The sequence below is a fragment of the Triticum urartu genome, chromosome 1A, assembly GCF_056163025.1.
Source record: "Triticum urartu cultivar PI428250 chromosome 1A, HENAU_Tu73, whole genome shotgun sequence".
NCBI classification, from domain to species: domain Eukaryota; kingdom Viridiplantae; phylum Streptophyta; class Magnoliopsida; order Poales; family Poaceae; genus Triticum; species Triticum urartu.
Genome location: NC_141873.1, coordinates 592,095,142 through 592,115,587, shown reverse-complemented (window position 1 = coordinate 592,115,587; position 20,446 = coordinate 592,095,142). Strand labels below are relative to the sequence as shown.

General features: G+C 44.2%; 1 protein-coding gene and 1 pseudogene across 1 annotated transcript; both read right to left on the bottom strand.

Moving 5' to 3' along the window:
- Positions 1-20,446, bottom strand: part of LOC147993239 (uncharacterized) — a 46,842-nt pseudogene that overhangs the window by 7,771 nt on the left and 18,625 nt on the right.
- Positions 1,943-3,058, bottom strand: LOC147993240 (uncharacterized). Its single transcript, XM_087543176.1, has 2 exons — positions 2,189-3,058; positions 1,943-2,113 (listed from the first exon to the last, which is right to left on the bottom strand). Exons 1-2 carry the CDS (start codon positions 3,056-3,058, stop codon positions 1,943-1,945), a joined length of 1,041 nt encoding a protein of 346 aa, XP_087399302.1.

The window sequence follows — 20,446 nt, the reverse complement described above, 5'->3', positions numbered from 1 at the left end:
CATCCGCAAAATACTTTTCGGGTGTGCGGTGCTCCTTGCCCGCTGGCGGCCCGCTGGCCACTTCAACAACAGTCATCTTCGCCCACCACATCTTGCAGCGAGCAAAGGCCATACGGGCACCTTCAATACATACAGAGCGCTTGATGACGTCCAGATGCGGACAGGCTTCCACTAGCCGCCTAACAAGTCCAAAGTAGCTGCCGGGCATAGCTTCGGGTGGCCATAGCCGGATTATTAAATCCTTCATGGCTAGTTCGGCCACCCTGTGCAGTTCCACCAGCTGCTTCAGCTGATCGGTGAAGGACACGGGATGCTCTGGCGTCGCATACTGCGTCCAGAATAACTTCTCCATCGAACCTCCTCCTTCGGCTTGGTAGAACTCTGCAGTGTCTGATACGCTATGTGGTAAATCCGCAAAAGCCCCTGGGGAACTCCGAACCCGGGTTAGTAAAAGGTATTGCTTCTCCACATACTTGCTTTGCACCTTAAAAGCCTTACCCGCCATGATCTTCCTAGCCTCCTAGATCTCCTGGAGGGCGGCCCGGGCCTCATTCTGTGCGGCCCCGTGCGGCCTCCACGCTCTGACGAGCCTTGGAGAGTTCGGCCTTTTGAGCCGATGCATTATTCTCCAAGATCTCACATTTTTTCACCGCGTCTTGGAGCTCCTATTGGACCTCCTTGACTCGGACCTCGAGCTTTTTTCGGGCAGCTTGCTGCTCAATGGCCTTCCCTTCGGCTTCGGCCAAGGCCTTTTTAGGGCCTCCACCTCGGTTGCGGCTCCTGCACATATTATGACACTACGGTCAGTATACAACTCTTGTTCTTTTCGAACACACAGCACGTCATCATTCACCTTGCTTCTCCCGAAGCCGAATCATCACCTTGCCGAGTTCGTTCTCGGTCCGCTGCAGCCTCTGCTTCAGTTCAGAGACTTCGGCAGCATGCGAGGTTGCGGCCAACAGCGACGCCTGCTTATGCATACATATCATGTAAGTCTCCTACAATAAAAGATTGATCCTCTGTCCGATTCTTGTCGCCGAACACTGGATAGTGTCTCAGGGGCTACAGACTACATGGGGTTTTTTTCTTTCTCTGTCACTTACCTCGAAACCCGTCAACAGGTTGCTGCAGGCTTCGTTCAGTCCACTCTTGGCAGACTGAACCTTCTCGATCACCGTGCCCATAAGGACACGATGCTCTTCCATAACAGAGGCGCCTTATAGCGCCTCCATCAGGTTATCCGGCGCCCCTGGATGGACAGGGACCACCGGCGGAAGCGGTGCACCCCCTCCTTCAAAGGGGGCTGCCCGCCCGACTCCGGAGCCATATAGGCCTCCGGAATCGTATTCAGATGAGGGCCAAGCTGGACACGGCCCTCTTTGCCAGTCTCCATGGGGATCGTCCCCTCCATATGTCCGGCAGAGGAGGCTTCGCCTCATGGTGCCTCCTGGATAGCGTCCTGGGTTCCTCCTGGTTCCGATCAGCCCTTCGGGATAGCACTTCGGTGTCGTCCCCGGCCCCGGGGGAATAAGCGGGCGGTAGCGACTGGCTCGCCATCTCCGATGGGGCCAACGAACTTCCAGACGAGGATCGCTGGATCAGGTCGCCGGCCGGACTGCAATGGTACGGTTAACTACATCAAGATAATGGAGAGAAAGGGCTGGATGTGCGCATAAATAAGCCATGTCACTTACGACGCGACCTGGGGCTTAGTGCGGGGGCGTCGTTTCGGACTGCTATCAACGCCCCACGCGGTGTTGACCGCGGGAACGCCCTTTCCCTTTTTGGGTGCCTCCGCCTCTAGATGCACCGGAGCCGCCCTCTTCTTCTTCCACTCCTCGGGGGGAGGATTGTTTTCTTCCTCCTCCTCCTCCTCCTCCTCTTCCCCGTCATCATCCTCAGGGACAGAGGAATGAGTTTCGTCATCCTTGGACGCCACGTCCTAAGTACCCTTACGGCAGAGGCCGCTCTTGGCCCCCTTTGCCTTCTTCTTGGCCTTCTTCTCCGGCGCCTTATAGGGCGCCGGTACCAGCATCTCCGCTAGATGCGGGATGACTGGTTCCTCAGGCAGCGGAGCCGGACACTGGATCCGCTTTGCCCTCTCCATCCAGTCCTGAAAGAGCAATAAGAAGGGCTCAGACATCATCCTCGAAACAATTAGGTTGGGGACTCGTTCAAAACAACATACCTTGCTGACGGGGTGTGTACAATCGTGACCACGGTCCGAATCTGTGGCCGGTGGTTTCTCATTGCCCTTGAAGAGCAATTTCCATGCACCCTCGTGCATAGTCTCGAAGAGCCTCACCAAGGTCCGGTGCTTCTTTGGATTGAACTCCCACAGCGGGCGGCTTCGGCGCTGGCAAGGAAGGATCCGACGAACTAACATCACCTGGATCACATCAACAAGCTTGATGCTCTTGGTTACCATGCTCTGAACACGCGTCTGCAGCGCTATTAGCTCGTCAGGAGAACACCAGTCTGTACTCTTCTCGACCCAGGAGGTGAGTCGCACAGGAGCGCCAGAGCGGAATTCGGCAGCCGCGGCCCAGGTGGTGCCACGTGGTTCTATGACGTAGAACCACTGCTTCTGCCACTCATTTATCGTATCCACAAAGGTGCCTTTGGGCCAAGAGACGTTGGACAATTTACTCACCATTGCCCCTCCGCACTTCGCATGCTGACCATCTACCACCTTTGGCTTCACGTTGAAGACTTTGAGCCACAGTCCGAAGTGGGGGTGGATGCGGAGGAAGGCCTCGCATACGACGATAAACGCTGAAATGTTGAGGAAGGAATTCGGCGACAGATCATGGAAATCTACCCCGTAATAATACATTAGCCCGCGGACGAAGGGGTGAAGTGGAAACCCTAGCCCGCGGAAGAAATGGGGGATGAATACCACCCTCTTTGTGGGATCCGGCGTGGGGACGATCTGTCCCTCGGCCGGCAGACGGTGGGCCATCTCCTTTGCCAAATACCCGGCCGCCCGGAGCTCAGCAGTGTCCTCCTCCGTGACGGAGGAGACCATCCGCTTGCCCTGACCACCGGATCCGGACATGGTTGCTGGGGTGGAAAGGAGATTGGAACTTGGGCGCTGGAGCTCGAGATCGGGAACGCGGAGACGAAGAGAAAGCGTGAGAAGAGGAAGAGGGGATCCCTATCCTCTTATAAAGGCAGCAAACATTAAACGCCTCCTCGCTCGCCTTAAGATTCGCCTATTCCCAATGGTTGTGAAAGTGGCGCGGTTGGGTTACCCATGCCCGCATTGATGAGAATCCCGCAATAAGGGACACGATCTCTGCTTCGACAAGACGTGCCAATAGCAACCGCGTCTCGCAACGTGGGGTGGCAGATGAAAACGGTTCAAGATTATAACTGGACAGGCGTAGCGTCATAAAACCTGTCAGCAGATTGGACTCGTGCAAATATTATATTCTCTCTACGGTTGTGTGTGGAATGCGTTGCAGGTTCGGATACAATCATCGCATCAGAAGACTATCTTGGAGTTCGGAAGAAGGGGAACTCGCCTTGCAATGTCGAAGACAATCTGCACGCCGAACTCCTCTCGTCATTGAAGCCAGGTTCAGGGGCTACTGAGGGAGTACTGGACTAAGGGGTCCTCGGGCATCCGGCCTGTTATCAATGGGCCGGACTGATGGGCTATGAAGACATGAAGACCGGAGACTATACCCGTGTCCGGATTGGACTCTACTTGGCGTGGAAGGCAAGCTAGGCGATTGATTATGAAGATTCCCTCTTATGTAACCGACCTCATGTAACCCTAGATCTCTCCAGTGTCTATATAAATCGGAGAGCGTAGTCCAGATAGGACAGATTCATTACCATATACTCATAGGCTAGACCTCTAGGGTTTAGCCATTACGTTCTCGTGGTAGATCAACTCTTGTAACAGTCATACTCATCAAGATCAATCAAACAAGAAGTAGGGTATTACCTCCATAGAGAGGGCCCGAACCTGGGTAAACATCGTGTCCCCCGTCTCCTGTTACCATCAATCCTAGACGCACAGTTCAGGACCCCCTACCTGAGATCCCCCGGTTTTGACACCGACAATGAGGAGTCTCGAAATGGTCGAGACATAAAGATTGATATATTGGAAGCCTATATTTGGATATCGAAAGTGTTCTGGGTGAAATCGAGATTTTACCAGAGTACCGGGGGTTACCGGAACCCCCCGGGGGTTTAATGGGCCAAGATGGGCCTTAGTGCAGAAGAGGAGGGGCGGCCAAGGCAGGCCGCGCGCCCCCTCCCCCTCTAGTCCGAATTGGACAAGGAGGGGGGGGCGGCGCCCCCCTTACCTTCCTCTCTCCCTCCTCCTTCCCCCTTCTCCTACTCCAACTAGGAAAGGAGGGAGTCCTACTCCGCCTCCTCCTGGCCGGCCGCCTATCCCCCCTTGCTCCTTTATATATGGGGGCAGGGGGCACCTCTAGACACAACAATTGATCTCTTGATCTCTTAGCCGTGTGCGCTGTCCCCCTCCACCATAATCCACCTCAATAATATCGTAGCGGTGCTTAGGCGAAGCCCTGCGTCGGTATAACATCATCATCGTCACCACGCCATTGTGCTGACGGAACTCTCCCTCATAGCTCGGGTAGATCGGAGTTCGAGGGACGTCATCGAGCTGAACGTGTGCTGAACTCGGAGGTGCCGTACGTTCGGTACTTGATCGGTCGGATCATGAAGACGTATGACTACATCAACCGTGTTGTGTTAATGCTTCCGCTTTTAGTCTACGAGGGTACGTGGACACACTCTCCCCTCTCGTTGCTATGCATCACCATGATCTTGTGTGTGCGTACGGTTTTTTTTTGAAATTACTACGTTCCCCAACAATGGCATCCGAGCTTGGTTTTATGCGTAGATGTTATATGCACGAGTAGAACACAAGTAAGTTGTGGGCGATACAAGTGATACTGCTTACCAGCATGTCATACTTTGGTTCGGCGGTATTGTTGGATGAAGCGGTCCGGACCGACATTATGCATACGCTTACGCGAGACTGGTTCTACCGACGTGCTTTGCACACAGGTGGCTGGCGGGTGTCAGTTTCTCCAACTTTAGTTGAACTGAGTGTGGCTACGCCCGGTCCTTGAGAAGGTTAAAACAACACTAACTTGACGAACTATCGTTGTGGTTTTGATGCGTACGTAAGAAAGGTTCTTGCTCAGCCCGTAGCAGCCACGTAAAACTTGCAACAACAAAGTAGAGGACGTCTAACTTGTTTTTGCAGGGCATGTTGTGATGTGATATGGTCAAAGCATGATGCTATATTTTATTGTATGAGATGATCATGTTTTGTAACCGAGTTATCGGCAACTGGCAGGAGCCATATGGTTGTCGCTTCATTGTATGCAATGCAATCGCCCTGTAATGCTTTACTTTATCACTAAGCGGTAGCGATAGTCGTAGAAGCATAAGTTGGCGAGACGACAACGATGCTATGATGAAGATCAAGGTGTCGCACCGGTGACGATGGTGATCATGACGGTGCTTCGGAGATGGAGATCACAAGCACAAGATGATGATGGCCATATCATATCACTTATATTGATTGCATGTGATGTTTATCTTTTTATGCATCTTATCTTGCTTTGATTGACGGTAGCATTATAAGATGACCTCTCACTAAATTATCAAGGTATAAGTGTTCTCCCTAAGTATGCACCGTTGTGAAAGTTCTTCGTGCTGAGACACCACGTGATGATCGGGTGTGATAGGCTCTACGTTCAAATACAACGGGTGCAAAACAGTTGCACACGCGGAGTACTCAGGTTAAACTTGACGAGCCTAACATATGCAGATATGGCCTCGGAACAGTGAGACCGAAAGGTCGAGCGTGAATCATATAGTAGATATGATCAACATAGTGATGTTCACCATTGAAACTACTCCATCTCACGTGATGATCGGACATGGTTTAGTTGATTTGGATCACGTGATCACTTAGAGGATTAGAGGGATGTCTATCTAAGTGGGAGTTCTTAAGTAATATGATTAATTGAACTTAAATTTATCATGAACTTAGTACCTGATAGTATTTTGCTTGTCTATGTTGATTGTAGATAGATGGTCCGTGCTGTTGTTCCGTTGAATTTTAATGCGTTCCTTGAGAAAGCAAAGTTGAAAGATGATGGTAGCAATTACACGAACTGGGTCCATAACTTGAGGATTGTCCTCATTGCTGCACAGAAGAATTACGTCCCGGAAGCACCGCTAGGTGCCATACCTGCTGCAGGAGCAACACCAGATGTTATGAATGTATGGCAGAGCAAAGCTGATGACTACTCAATAGTTCAGTGTGCCATGCTTTACGGCTTAGAACCGGGACTTCAACGACGTTTTAAACATCATGGAGCATATGAGATGTTCCAGGAATTGAAGTTAATATTTCAAGCAAATGCCCGGATTGAGAGATATGAAGTCTCCAATAAGTTCTATAGCTGCAAGATGGAGGAGAATAGTTCTGTCAGTGAGCATATATCAGAATGTTTGGGTATAACAATCACTTGATTCAACTGGGAGTTAATCTTCCGGATGATAGCGTCATTGACAGAATTCTTCAATCACTGCCACCAAGCTACAAGAGCTTCTTGATGAACTATAACATGCAAGGGATGGATAAGATGATTCCCGAGCTCTTCGCAATGCTAAAGGCTGCAGAGGTAGAAATCAAGAAGGAGCATCAAGTGTTGATGGTCAACAAGACCACCAGTTTCAAGAAAAAGGGCAAAGGGAAGAAGGGGAACTTCAAGAAGAACAACAAACAAGTTGCTGCTCAGGAGAAGAAAACCAAGTCTGGACCTAAGCCTGAGACTGAGTGGTTCTACTGCAAACAGACTGGTCACTAGAAGTGGAACTGCCCCAAGTATTTGGCGGATAAGAAGGATGACAAGGTGAACAAAGGTATATGTGGTATACATGTTATTGATGTGTACCTTACTAATGCTCGCAGTAGCACCTGGGTATTTGATACTGGTTCTGTTGCTAATACTTGCAACTCAAAACAGGGACTACGGATTAAACGAAGATTGGCTAAGGACGAGGTGACGATGCGCGTGGGAAATGGTTCCAAAGTCGTTGTGATCGCGGTCGGCATGCTACCTCTACATCTACCTTCGGGATTAGTTTTAGACCTGAATAATTGTTATTTGGTGCCAGCGTTGAGCATGAACATTATATCTGGATCTTGTTTAATGCGAGACGGTTATTCATTTAAATCAGAGAATAATGGTTGTTCTATTTATATGAGTAATATCTTTTATGGTCATGCACCCTTGAAGAATGGTCTATTTTTGTTGAATCTCGATAGTAGTAATACACATATTCATAATATTGAAGCCAAAAGATGCAGAGTTGATAATGATAGTGCAACTTATTTGTGGCACTGCCATTTAGGTCATATTGGTGAAAAGCGCATGAAGAAACTCCATACTGATGGACTTTTGGAACCACTTGATTATGAATCACTTGGTACTTGCGAACCGTGCCTCATGGGCAAGATGACTAAAACACCGTTCTCCGGAAATCATACATACAGATGTATGTGGTCCAATGAATGTTGAGGCTCGCGGCGGGTATCGTTATTTTCTCACCTTCATAGATGATTTAAGCAGATATGGGTATATCTACTTAATGAAACATAAGTCTGAAACATTTGAAAAGTTCAAAGAATTTCAGAGTGAAGTGGAAAATCATCGTAACAAGAAAATAAAGTTTCTACGTTCTGATCGTGGAGGAGAATATTTGAGTTATGAGTTTGGTCTTCATTTTAAACAATGCGGAATAGTTTCGCAACTCACGCCAGCCGGAACAACACAACGTAATGGTGTGTCCGAACGTCGTAATCGTACTTTACTAGATATGGTGCGATCTATGATGTCTCTTACTGATTTACCGCTATCATTTTGGGGTTATGCTTTAGAGACGGCTGCATTCACGTTAAATAGGGCACCATCGAAATCCGTTCAGACGACGCCTATGAACTGTGGTTTGGCAAGAAACCAAAGTTGTCATTTCTTAAAGTTTGGGGCTGCGATGCTTATGTGAAAAAGTTTCAACCTGATAAGCTCGAACCCAAAACGGAGAAATGTGTCTTCATAGGATACCCAAAGGAAACTGTTGGGTACACCTTCTATAACAGATCTGAAGGCAAGACTTTTGTTGCTAAATTTGGATCCTTTCTAGAGAAGGAATTTCTCTCGAAAGAAGTGAGTGGGAGGAAAGTAGAACTTGATGAGGTAACTGTACATGCTCCCTTATTGGAAAGTAGTTCATCACAGAAACCGGTTCCTGTGACACCTACACCAATTAGTGAGGAATTTAATGATGATGATCATGAAACTTCAGATCAAGTTGTTACTGAACCTCGTAGGTCAACCAGAGTAAGATCCGCACCAGATTGGTATGGTAATCCTATTCTGGAAGTCATGTTACTAGACCATGACGAACCTACGAACTATGAAGAAGCGATGGCGAGCCCAGATTCCACAAAATGGCATGAGGCCATGAAATCTGAGATGGGATCCATGTACGAGAATAAAGTGTGGACTTTGGTTGACTTGCCCCATGATCGGCAAGCCATTGAGAATAAATGGATCTTCAAGAAGAAGACTGACGCGGACGGTAATGTTACTGTCTATAAAGCTTGACTTGTTGCAAAAGGTTTTCGACAAGTTCAAGGGTTTGACTACAATGAGACTTTCTCACCTGTGGCGATGCTTAAGTCTGTCCGAATCATGTTAGCAATTGCCACATTTTATGATTATGAAATTTGGCAAACGGATGTCAAAACTGCATTCCTGAATGGATTTCTGGAAGAAGAGTTGTATATGATGCAACCGGAAGGTTTTATCAATCCAAAGGGAGCTAACAAAGTGTGCAAGCTCCAGTGATCCATTTATGGACTGGTGCAAGCCTCTCGGAGTTGGAATAAACGCTTTGATAGTGTGATCAAAGCATATGGTTTTATACAGACTTTTGGAGAAGCCTGTATTTACAAGAAAGTGAGTGGGAGCTCTGTAGCATTTCTGATATTATATGTGGATGACATATTGCCGATTGGAAATGATATAGAATTTCTGGATAGCATAAAGGGATACTTGAATAAGAGTATTTCAATGAAGGACCTCGGTGAAGCTGCTTATATATTAGGCATCAAGATCTACAGAGATAGATCAAGACACTTAATTGGACTTTCACAAAGCACATACCTTGACAAAGTTTTGAAGAAATCAAAATGGATCAAGCAAAGAAAGGGTTCTTGCCTGTGTTACAAGGTGTGAAGTTGAGTAAGACTAAATGCCCAACCACTGCAGACGATAGAGAGAAGATGAAAGATGTTCCCTATGCTTCAGCCATAGGCTCTATCATGTATGCAATGCTGTGTACCAGACCTGATGTGTGCCTTGCTATAAGTTTAGCAGGGAGGTACCAAAGTAATCTAGGAGTGGATCACTGGACAGCAGTCAAGAACATCCTGAAATACCTGAAAGGACTAAGGATATGTTTCTCGTTTATGGAGGTGACAAAGAGCTAGTCGTAAATGGTTATGTCGATGCAAGCTTTGACACTGATCCGGACGATTCTAAATCACAAACCGGATACATGTTTACATTGAACGGTGGAGCTGTAAGTTGGTGCAGTTCTAAACAAAGCGTTGTGGCGGGATCTACGTGTGAAGCGGAGTACATAGCTGCTTCGGAAGCAGTAAATGAAGGAGTCTGGATGAAGGAGTTCATATCCGATCTAGGTGTCTGATAACCCACAAGTATATGGGATCGCAACAGTTTTCGAGGGTAGAGTATTCAACACAAATTTATTGATTCGTCACAAGGGGAGCCAAAGAATATTCTCAAATATTAGCAGCTGAGTTGTCAATTCAACCACACCTGGAAACTTAGTATCTGCAGCAAAGTGTTTAGTAGCAAATTAATATGATAGTGGTGGTAACAGTAGCAAAATTAAAGGAAGCAAAAGTAATATTTTTGGTATTTTGTATTGATGGTAACAATAGCAACGGGAAAGTAAATAAGCGTAAACCAGTATATGGAAAGCTCGTAGGCATCGGATCAGTGATGGATAATTATGCCGGATGCGGTTCATCATGTAACAGTCATAACCTAGGGTGACACAGAACTAGCTCCAATTCATCAATGTAATGTAGGCATGTATTCTGAATATAGTCATACGTGCTTATGGAAAAGAACTTGCATGGCATCTTTTGTCCTACCCTCCTGTGGCAGCAAGGTCCTAATGGAAACTAAGGGATATTAAGGCCTCCTTTTAATAGAGAACCGGAACAAAGCATTATCACATAGTGAATACATGAACTCCTCAAACTATGGTCATCACCGGGAGTGGTCCCGATTATTGTCACTTCGGGGTTGCCGGATCATAACACATATTAGGTGACTATAGACTTGCAAGATAGGATCAAGAACTCACATATATTCATGAAAACATAATAGGTTCAGATCTGAAATCATGGCACTCGGGCCCTAGTGACAAGCATTAAGCATAGCAAAGTCATAGCAACATCAATCTCAGAACATAGTGGATACTAGGGATCAAACCCTAACAAAACCAACTCGATTACATGATAGATCTCATCCAACCCATCACCATCCAGCAAGCCTACGATGGAATTACTCATGCACGGTGGTGAGCATCATGAAATTGGTGATGGAGGATGGTTGATGACGACAACGACGATGAATCCCCCTCTCCGGAGCCCCGAACGGACTCCAGATCAGCCCTCCCGAGATGTTTTAGGGCTTGGCGGCGGCTCCGTATCGTAAAACGCGATGATTTCTTCTCCCTTGTTTTTTTCTCCCCGAAAGCAAATATATAGAGTTGGAGTTGGCGTCGGAAGGTCTCCAGGGGGCCCACGAGGTAGGGGGCGCCCCCCACCCTCGTGGACAGGGTGTGGGCCCCCTGGTCTTCATCTTTGGCAAGGATTTTTTTATCATTTTTTATAAGATATTCCGTGGAGTTTTAGGTCATTCCGAGAACTTTTGTTTTCTGCACATAAAACAACATCATGGCAATTCTGCTGAAAACAACGTCAGTCCGGGTTAGTTCCATTCAAATCATGCAAGTTAGAGTCCAAAACAAGGGCAAAAGTGTTTGGAAAAGTAGATACGACAGAGACGTATCAACTCCCCCAAGCTTAAACCCTTGCTTGTCCTCAAGCAATTCAGTTGACAAACTGAAAGAGAAAAAGAAAAACTTTTACAAACTCTGTTTGCTCTTGTTGTTGTAAATATGTCAAGCCAGCATTCAAGTTTTTAGCAAAGATCATAACTAACCACATTTGCAATAATTCTCAGGTCTCATGTTTACTCATATCAATAGCATAATCAACTAGCGAGTCATAATAATAAATCTCGGATGACAACTGATACGTCTCCGTCGTATCTACAATTTTTGATTGTTCCATGCCAATATTATTCAACTTTCATATACTTTTTGGCAACTTTTTATATTATTTTTGGGACTAACATATTGATCCAGTGCCCAGTGCCAGTCCCTGTCTGTTGCATGTTTTTGGTTTCGCAGAATATCCATATCAAACGGAGTCCAAACGGGATAAAATGGACGGAGCTTATTTTTGGAAAATATGGAAAATCTGGAAGGAAAATCAACGCGAACCAGTGTCCGAGGTGGTCATGAGGTAGGGGGCGCCCCCCCTAGGGCACCCCTACCCTCGTGAGCCACCCGGAAGGCGATTGATGCTCTTCTTTTGCTGCAAGAAAGCTAATATTCGGAAAAAAATCACGGCGAAGGTTTCAGGCCAATCAGAGTTACGGATCTCCATATATACACGAAACGGTGAAACAGAGCCAGAACAAAACGCAGAACCAGAGAGAAACAGAGAGATAGATCCAATCTCGGAGGGGCTCTCGCCCCTCCCGCGCCATGGGAGCCAAGGACCAGAGGGGAAACCCTTCTCCCATCTAGGGAGGAGGTCAAGGAAGAAGAAGAAGAAGGGGGGCCCTCTCCCCCTTGCTTCCGGTGGCGCCGGAGTGCCACCGGGGGCCATCATCATCATCGTCATCTTCACCAACAACTTCACCGCCATCATCACCAACTCTTCCCCCCTCTATGCAGCGGTGTAACCTCTCTCTTACCCGCTGTAATCTCTACTTAAACATGGTGATCAACGCTATATATTATTTCCCAATGATGTATGGCTATCCTATGATGTTTGAGTAGATCTGTTTTATCCTACGGGCTATTTGATGATCAAGATTGCTTTGAGTTGCATGTTTTATTATTGGTGCTGTCCTATGGTGCTCTCCGTGTCACGCAAGCGTGAGGGATTCCCGCTGTAGGGTTTGCAATATGTTCATGATTTGCTTATGGTGGGTGGCGTGAGTGACAGAAGCACATACCCGAGTAAGTAGGTTGTTTGCGTATGGGATAAAGGGGACTTGACACTTTAATGCTATGGTTGGGTTTTACCTTAATGATCTTTAGTAGTTGCGGATGCTTGCTAGAGTTCCAATCATAAGTGCATATGATCCAAGTAGAGAAAGTATGTTAGCTTATGCCTCTCCCTCAAATAAAATTGCAATAATGATTACCGGTCTAGTTATCGGTTGCCTAAAGACAAATAACTTTCTTGTAACAAAAAGCTCTTTACTAATTTAGTTGTGTCTTCATCTAAACAGCCCCTAGTCTTTATTTACCCGCTCTTTACTTTCTTGCAAGCCTATCCAAAAACACCTACATAGTACTTCTAGTTTCATACTTGTTCTAGGTAAAGCGAACGTTAAGCGTGCGTAGAGTTGTATCGGTGGTCGATAGAACTTGAGGGAATATTTGTTCTACCTTTAGCTCCTCGTTGGGTTCGACACTCTTACTTATCGAAAGAGGCTACAATTGATCCCCTATACTTGTGGGTTATCAAGACCTTTTTCTGGCGCCGTTGCCGGGGAGCGATAGCGTGGGGTGAATATTCTCGTGTGTGCTTGTTTGCTTTATCACTAAGTAATTTTTATTTGTTGTTCTTAGTTGTTCTCTATCTTTAGTTATGGATATGGAACATGAAATACCAAAAAATTAGGTGTACCTGCTACTCATGGAGATGGGGTAACTCCTAAAACCCTCGATTCTCATTATGTGAAAGATATTATTTACTACTTTGATAATCCTGAGAAAACCCCATTCACCTTTATAATGGGAGACACGTTGGATCAACGTGAATACTTTAGGGATTATCGCTTGACACAAAAAGGGAAACTATTATGGGACCAATTTATTATGTTGCGTTGGTATGCCCGGGATCTATGCTTGAGATATGATATTACTTGTTGCTCTAGGATGAAGGCTCCACACCTTCACTTTTCATGCAAATTTAATGATAATGAAACCTTAGCTTCTTATGCTAATGGTATATATGATTACTATGATGTGGAACAAATAGAAGAATTTGTTCCTTTTAAGGCTGCTTATGAAATTGAATCTTTGTTTGAAAAGTATGAAGCTTTAGATGATGATGTTTATAGGCCTGAAAATTTGGCTATACTTAGATATTGCTTTGAAAATTATGAATACAATTACTATATTAATGCATTTATTGAGAAAGTCTCCGCTGTCCAAGAAGAGACTAATATTTTGCAAGAAGCTATGGAAGAAGAAATTGATGAAACTATGAGCTCATTGGATGAAAAAGATGATGAGGAGAGCGAAGAACAAAAGGAGGAAGAGTGGATTGATCACCCATGCCCACCTTCTAATGAGAGTAACTCTTCAACTCATATATTGTTTAATTCCCCTTCATGCCTACCGAAGGATGATTGCTACGATGACTGTTATGATCCCGTTGATTATCTTGAAATATCCCTTTTTGATGATGCTTGCTATGCTTGTGGCCAAGATGCCAATATGAATTATGCTTATGGAGATGAACTTGCTATAGTTCCTTATGTTAAACATGAAATTGTTGCTATTGCACCCATGCATGATAGTCCTATTATCTTTTTGAATTCTCCAAACTACACTATATCGGAGAAGTTTGTGCTTATTAAGGATTATATTGATGGGTTGCGTTTTACTACTTTACATGATGATTTTAATAGTTATAATATGCATGTGCTTGCTGCTCCTACTTGCAATTATTATGAGAGACGAACTATATCTCCACCTCTCTATGTTTCCAATATGATAGAATTGCAAGAAACTGCTTATACTATGCATTGGCCTTTACTTGGTGTGCATGAATTGTTCTTTTATGACATGCCGATGCATAGGAAGAGAGCTAGACTTCGTTGTTGCATGATATATGTTACTTTGTGCCCACTACTAAATTACAAATCTTTGTTAATTAAAATTGGCTTTGATATACCTTGGGATCCGGGTGGATCCATTACTTGAGCACTAAATGCCTAGCTTAATGGCTTTAAAGAAAGCGCTACCAGGGAGACAACCCAGAAGTTTTAGAGAGTCATTTATTTCTCTTGAGTGCTTTCATATAGTTTAAAAACAACAAAAAATAAAGATGGGAACCCAAAACTTTTTCAAAAAGAAAAGTGAAAGTGAGAGAGACGAGCATTGTGAAAATGGGGGACGTCCTTGAACTTTGTTCATGCCCATGGGAACTTTGTGAATCATAATTACAGAAACTTTTCAACAAAAATAATTATCCCCTTGTACAATTCCATTGTATTATAGAAATAATTGGCCAAGGTTTGCCTTTAGGATGTTTACAATACTTGTTGGTTTGTGTGGTGCAGGACAGAAACTTTGGCTGTAGTGCGCGAATTTTAATTTTTTACTGGAACGTCAAATGGTTCTGTTTCTTTTTGAAATGTCTTTCTGTACAAATTTTTTATTTTTACTAATTTTTTCAGAATTTGTCAAGTATCAGAAGTATGGTGAATGTTCAGATTTCTACAGACTGTTCTGTTTTAGACAGATTCTGTTTTTGATGCATAGTTTGCTTGTTTTGATGAAACTATCGATTTATATCTGTGGATTAAGCCATGAAAAAGTCATACTACAGTAGAAATAATGCAAAAAAGAAATATGAATTGGTTTGCAACAGTACTTAGAGTAGTGATTTGCTTTATTATACTAACGGATCTTACCGAGTTTTCTGTTGAAGTTTTGTGTGGATGAAGTGTTCGATGATTGAGAAGGTTTCGATGTGAGAAGAAGGAAGAGAGGCAAGAGCTCAAGCTTGGGGATGCCCGAGGCACCCCAAGTAAATATTCAAGGAGACTCAAGCGTCTAAGCTTGGGGATGCTGGGAAGGCACCCCCTCTTTCTTCAACAAATATCGGTATGTTTTCGGATTCGTTTCGTTCATGCGATATGTGCAATCTTGGAGCATCTTTTTCTTTAATTTTCACTTTTCTTTTATGCACCATGCTGGTATGAGATAGTCCTTGGTTGATTTATAGAATGCTCTTTGCACTTCACTTATATCTTTTGAGTATGGCTTTATAGAATGCTTCATGTGCTTCACTTATATCATTTGAAGTTTGGATAGCCTGTTTCTCTTCACATAGACAACCGCCATTTGTAGAATGCTCTTTTGTTTCACTTATATTTGTTAGAGCATGGGCATATCTTTTCTAGAAAGAATTAAACTCTCTTGCTTCACTTATATTTATTTAGAGAGATGACAAGAACTGGTCATTCACATGGTTAGTCATAAAATCCTACATAAAACTTGTAGATCACTGAATATGATATGTTTGATTCCTTGCAATAGTTTTGCGATATAAAGATGGTGATATTAGAGTCGTGCTAGTTGAGTAATTGTGAAATTGAGAAATACTTGTGTTGAGGTTTGCATGTCCTGTAGCATGCACGTATGGTGAACCGTTATGTAACGAAGTCGGAGCATGAGGTGTTTATTGATTGTCTTCCTTATGAGTGGCAGTCGGGGACGAGCGATGGTCTTTTCCTACCAATCTATCCCCCTAGGAGCATGCGCGTAGTACTTTGTTTCGATGACTAATAGATTTTTCAATAAGTATGTGAGTTCTTTATGACTAATGTTGAGTCCATGGATTATACGCACTCTCACCCTTCCATCATTGCTAGCCTCTTCGGTACCGTGCATTGCCCTTGGTGCAAACTTCGCCGGTGCATCCAAACCACGTGATACGATACGCTCTGTCACACATAAACCTCCTTATATCTTCCTCAAAACAGCCACCATACCTACCTATCATGGCATTTCCATAGCCATTCCGAGATATATTGCCGTGCAACTTCCATCATCATCATACACATGACTTGAGAATTCATTGTCATATTGCTTTGCATGATCGTAAGATAGCTATCATGATGTGATGTCATTGCTACGCTAGATCATTGCACATCCCGGTACACCGCCGGAGGCATTCATATAGAGTCATATCTTTGTTCTAGATATCGAGTTGTAATATTGAGTTGTAAGTAAATAAAAGTGTGATGATCATCATTATTAGAGCATTGCCCTAGTGAGGAAAGGATGATGGAGACTATGATTCCCCCACAAGTCGGGATGAGACTTCAGACTTTATGAAAAATAAAAGAGGCCAAAGAAGCCCACCAAAAAAATAAAAAAAAATAAAAAAAAGAGAAAAAAAATGAGAGAAAAAGAGAGAAGGGGCAAGGTTACTATCCTTTTACCACACTTGTGCTTCAAAGTAGCACCATGTTCTTCATGTAGAGAGTCTCTTGAGTTATCACTTTCATATACTAGTGGGAATTTTCATTATAGAACTTGGCTTGTATATTCCAACGATGGGCTTCCTCAAATGCCCTAGGTCTTCATGAGCAAGCAAGTTGGATGCACACCCACTTAGTTTCAGTTTGAGCTTTCATATACTTATAGCTCTAGTGCATCTGTTGCATGGCAATCCCTACTCACTCACATTGATATCTATTAATGGGCATCTCCATAGCCCGTTGATACGCCTAGTTGATGTGAGACTTTCTCCTTTTTTGTCTTCTCCACATAACCCCCACCATCATATTCTATTCCACCTATAGTGTTATGTCCATGGCTCACGCTCATGTATTGCGTGAAAGTTGAAAAGGTTTGAGAACGTCAAAAGTATGAAACAATTGCTTGGCTTGTCATCGGGGTTGTGCATGATGTGAATGCTTTGTGTGGTGAAGATGGAGCATAGCCAGACTATATGATTTTGTAGGGATGAGATTCTTTGGCTATGTTATTTCAATAAGACATAATTGCTTGGTTGGTATGCTTGAAGTATTATTGTTTTTATGTCAAAGGATACTATTGCTTTGAATCACTCGTGTCTTAATATTCATGCCATGATTAGATACATGATCAAGATTATGCTAGGTAGCATTCCACATCAAAAATTATCTTTTTTATCATTTACCTACTCGAGGACGAGCAGGAATTAAGCTTGGGGATGCTGATACGTCCCCGTCGTATCTATAATTTTTGATTGTTCCATGCCAATATTATTCAACTTTCATATACTTTTTGGCAACTTTTTATATTATTTTTGGGACTAACATATTGATCCAGTGCCCAGTGCCAGTCCCTGTCTGTTGCATGTTTTTGGTTTCACAGAATATCCATATCAAACGGAGTCCAAACGGGATAAAAACGGACGGAGCTTATTTTTGGAAAATATGGAAAATCTGGAAGGAAAATCAACGCGAACTAGTGTCCGAGGTGGTCACGAGGTAGGGTGCGCCCCCCCAGGGCACGCCCCCTACTCTCGTGAGCCACCCGTAAGGCGGTTGATGCTCTTCTTTTGCTGCAATAAAGCTAATATTCGGAAAAAAATCACAGCGAAGGTTTCAGGCCAATCGGAGTTACGGATCTCCATATATACACGAAACGGTGAAACAGAGCCAGAACAGAACACAGAACCAGAGAGAAACAGAGAGATAGATCCAATCTCGGAGGGGCTCTCGCCCCTTCCACGCCATGGGAGACAAGGACCAGAAGGGAAACCCTTCTCCCATCTAGGGAGGAGGTCAAGGAATAAGAAGAACGGGGGCCCTCTCCCCCTTGCTTCCGGTGGCGCCGGAGTGCCACCGGGGGCCATCATCATCATCGTCATCTTCACCAACAACTTCACCGCCATCATCACCAACTCTTCCCCCCTTTATGCAGCGGTGTAACCTCTCTCTTACCCGCTGTAATCTCTACTTAAACATGGTGCTCAATGCTATATATTATTTCCCAATGATGTATGGCTATCCTATGATGTTTGAGTAGATCTGTTTTGTCCTACGGGCTATTTGATGATCAAGATTGGTTTGAGTTGCATGTTTTATTATTGGTGCTGTCCTATGGTGCTCTCCGTGTCGCGCAAGCGTGAGGGATTCCCGCTGTAGGGTTTTCAATATGTTCATGATTTGCTTATGGCGGGTGGCGTGAGTGACAGAAGCACAGACCCGAGTAAGTAGGTTGTTTGCGTATAGGATAAAGGGGACTTGACACTTTAATGCTATGGTTGGGTTTTACCTTAATGATCTTTAGTAGTTGCGGATGCTTGCTAGAGTTGCAATCATAAGTGCATATGATCCAAGTAGAGAAAGTATGTTAGCTTATGCCTCTCCCTCAAATAAAATTGCAATAATGATTACTGGTCTAGTTATCGATTGCCTAAAGACAAATAAATTTCTCGTAACAAAAAGCTCTTTACTAATTTAGTTGTGTCTTCATCTAAACAGCCCCTAGTATTTATTTACTCGCTCTTTACTTTCTTGCAAGCCTATCCAAAAACACCTACATAGTACTTCTAGTTTCATACTTGTTCTAGGTAAAGAAAACGTTAAGCGTGCGTAGAGTTGTATCGGTGGTCGATAGAACTTGAGGGAATATTTCTTCTACCTTTAGCTCCTCGTTGGGTTCGACACTCTTACTTATCGAAAGAGGCTACAATTGATCCCCTATACTTGTGGGTTATCAACAACACTTTCTCAAAACAATCATAATATGATATAATAAGATGGTATCTCGCTAGCCCTTTCTGAGACCGCAAAACATAAATGCAGAGTACCTTTAAAGATCAAGGACTGACTAGACATTGTAATTCATGGTAAAAGAGATCCAATCATAGTCATACCCAATATAGATTAATAGTGATGAATGCAAATGACAGCTGTGCTCTCCAGCTAGTGCTCTTTAATAAGAGGGTGATGACTCAACATAAAAGTAAATAGATAGGCCCTTCGCAGAGGGAAGCAGGGATTTGTAGAGGTGCCAGAGCTCGGTTTTGAAATAGAGATAAATAATATTTTGAGCGGTATACTTTCATTGTCAACGTAACAACTAAGAGATGGCGATATCTTCCATGTCACACACATTATAGGCGGTTCCCAAACAGAATGGTAAAGTTTATACTCCCCCTCCACCAACAAGCATCAATCCATGGCTTGCTCAAAACAACGAGTGCCTCCAACAAACATCAGGTCCCAGGGGGAGTTTTGTTTGCAATTATTTTGATTTAGTTTGCATTAAGCATGGGACTGGGCATCCCGGTGACCAGCCATTTTCTTGTCAGTGAGGAGCGGAGTCCACTCCTCTTAAGAATAACCCGCCTAACATGGAAGATAAGGACAACCATAGTTGATACATGAGCTATTCGAGCATACAAAACATAATGTTTATTTGAAGGTTTAGAGTTTGGCACATACAAATTTACTTGGAACGGCAGGTAGATACCACATATAGGAAGGTATAGTGGACTCATGTGGAATAACTTTGGGTTTTAAGGGATTGGATGCACAAGCAGTATTCCCGCTTAGTACAGGTGAAGGCTAGCAAAAGACTAGGAAGCGACCAACTAGAGAGCGACAATAGCCATGTACATGCATTAAAATTAATAAACATTGGATGCAATCATGAGTAGGATATAATCCACCATGAACATAAATATCGTGAAGGCTATGTTGATTTGTTTCAACTAATGTGTGAACATGTGACAAGTCAAGTCACTCAAATCATTCAAAGGAGGATACCGCCCCATCATACCACATCATAACCATCTTAATAGCATGTTGGCACGCAAGGTAAACCATTATAACTCATAGATAATCAAGCATGGCACAAGTAACTATGATCTCTAATTGTCATTGCAAACATGTTTATTCATAATAAGCTGAATCAAGAACGATGTGATGGGTAACGCAGTAATTTCAAAAAATTTCCTACGCACACGCAAGATCATGGTGATGCATAGCAACGAGAGGGGAGAGTGTTGTCTACGTACCCACGCAGACCGACTGCGGAAGCGTTGACGCAACGTAGAGGAAGTAGTCGTACGTCTTCCCGATCCGACCGATCCAAGCACCGTTACTCCGGCACCTCCGAGTTCTTAGCACACGTACAGCTCGATGACGCTCCCCGGGCTCCGATCCAGCAAAGCTTCGGGGATGAGTTCCATCAGCACAACGGCGTGGTGACGATGATGATGTTGTACCGACGCAGGGCT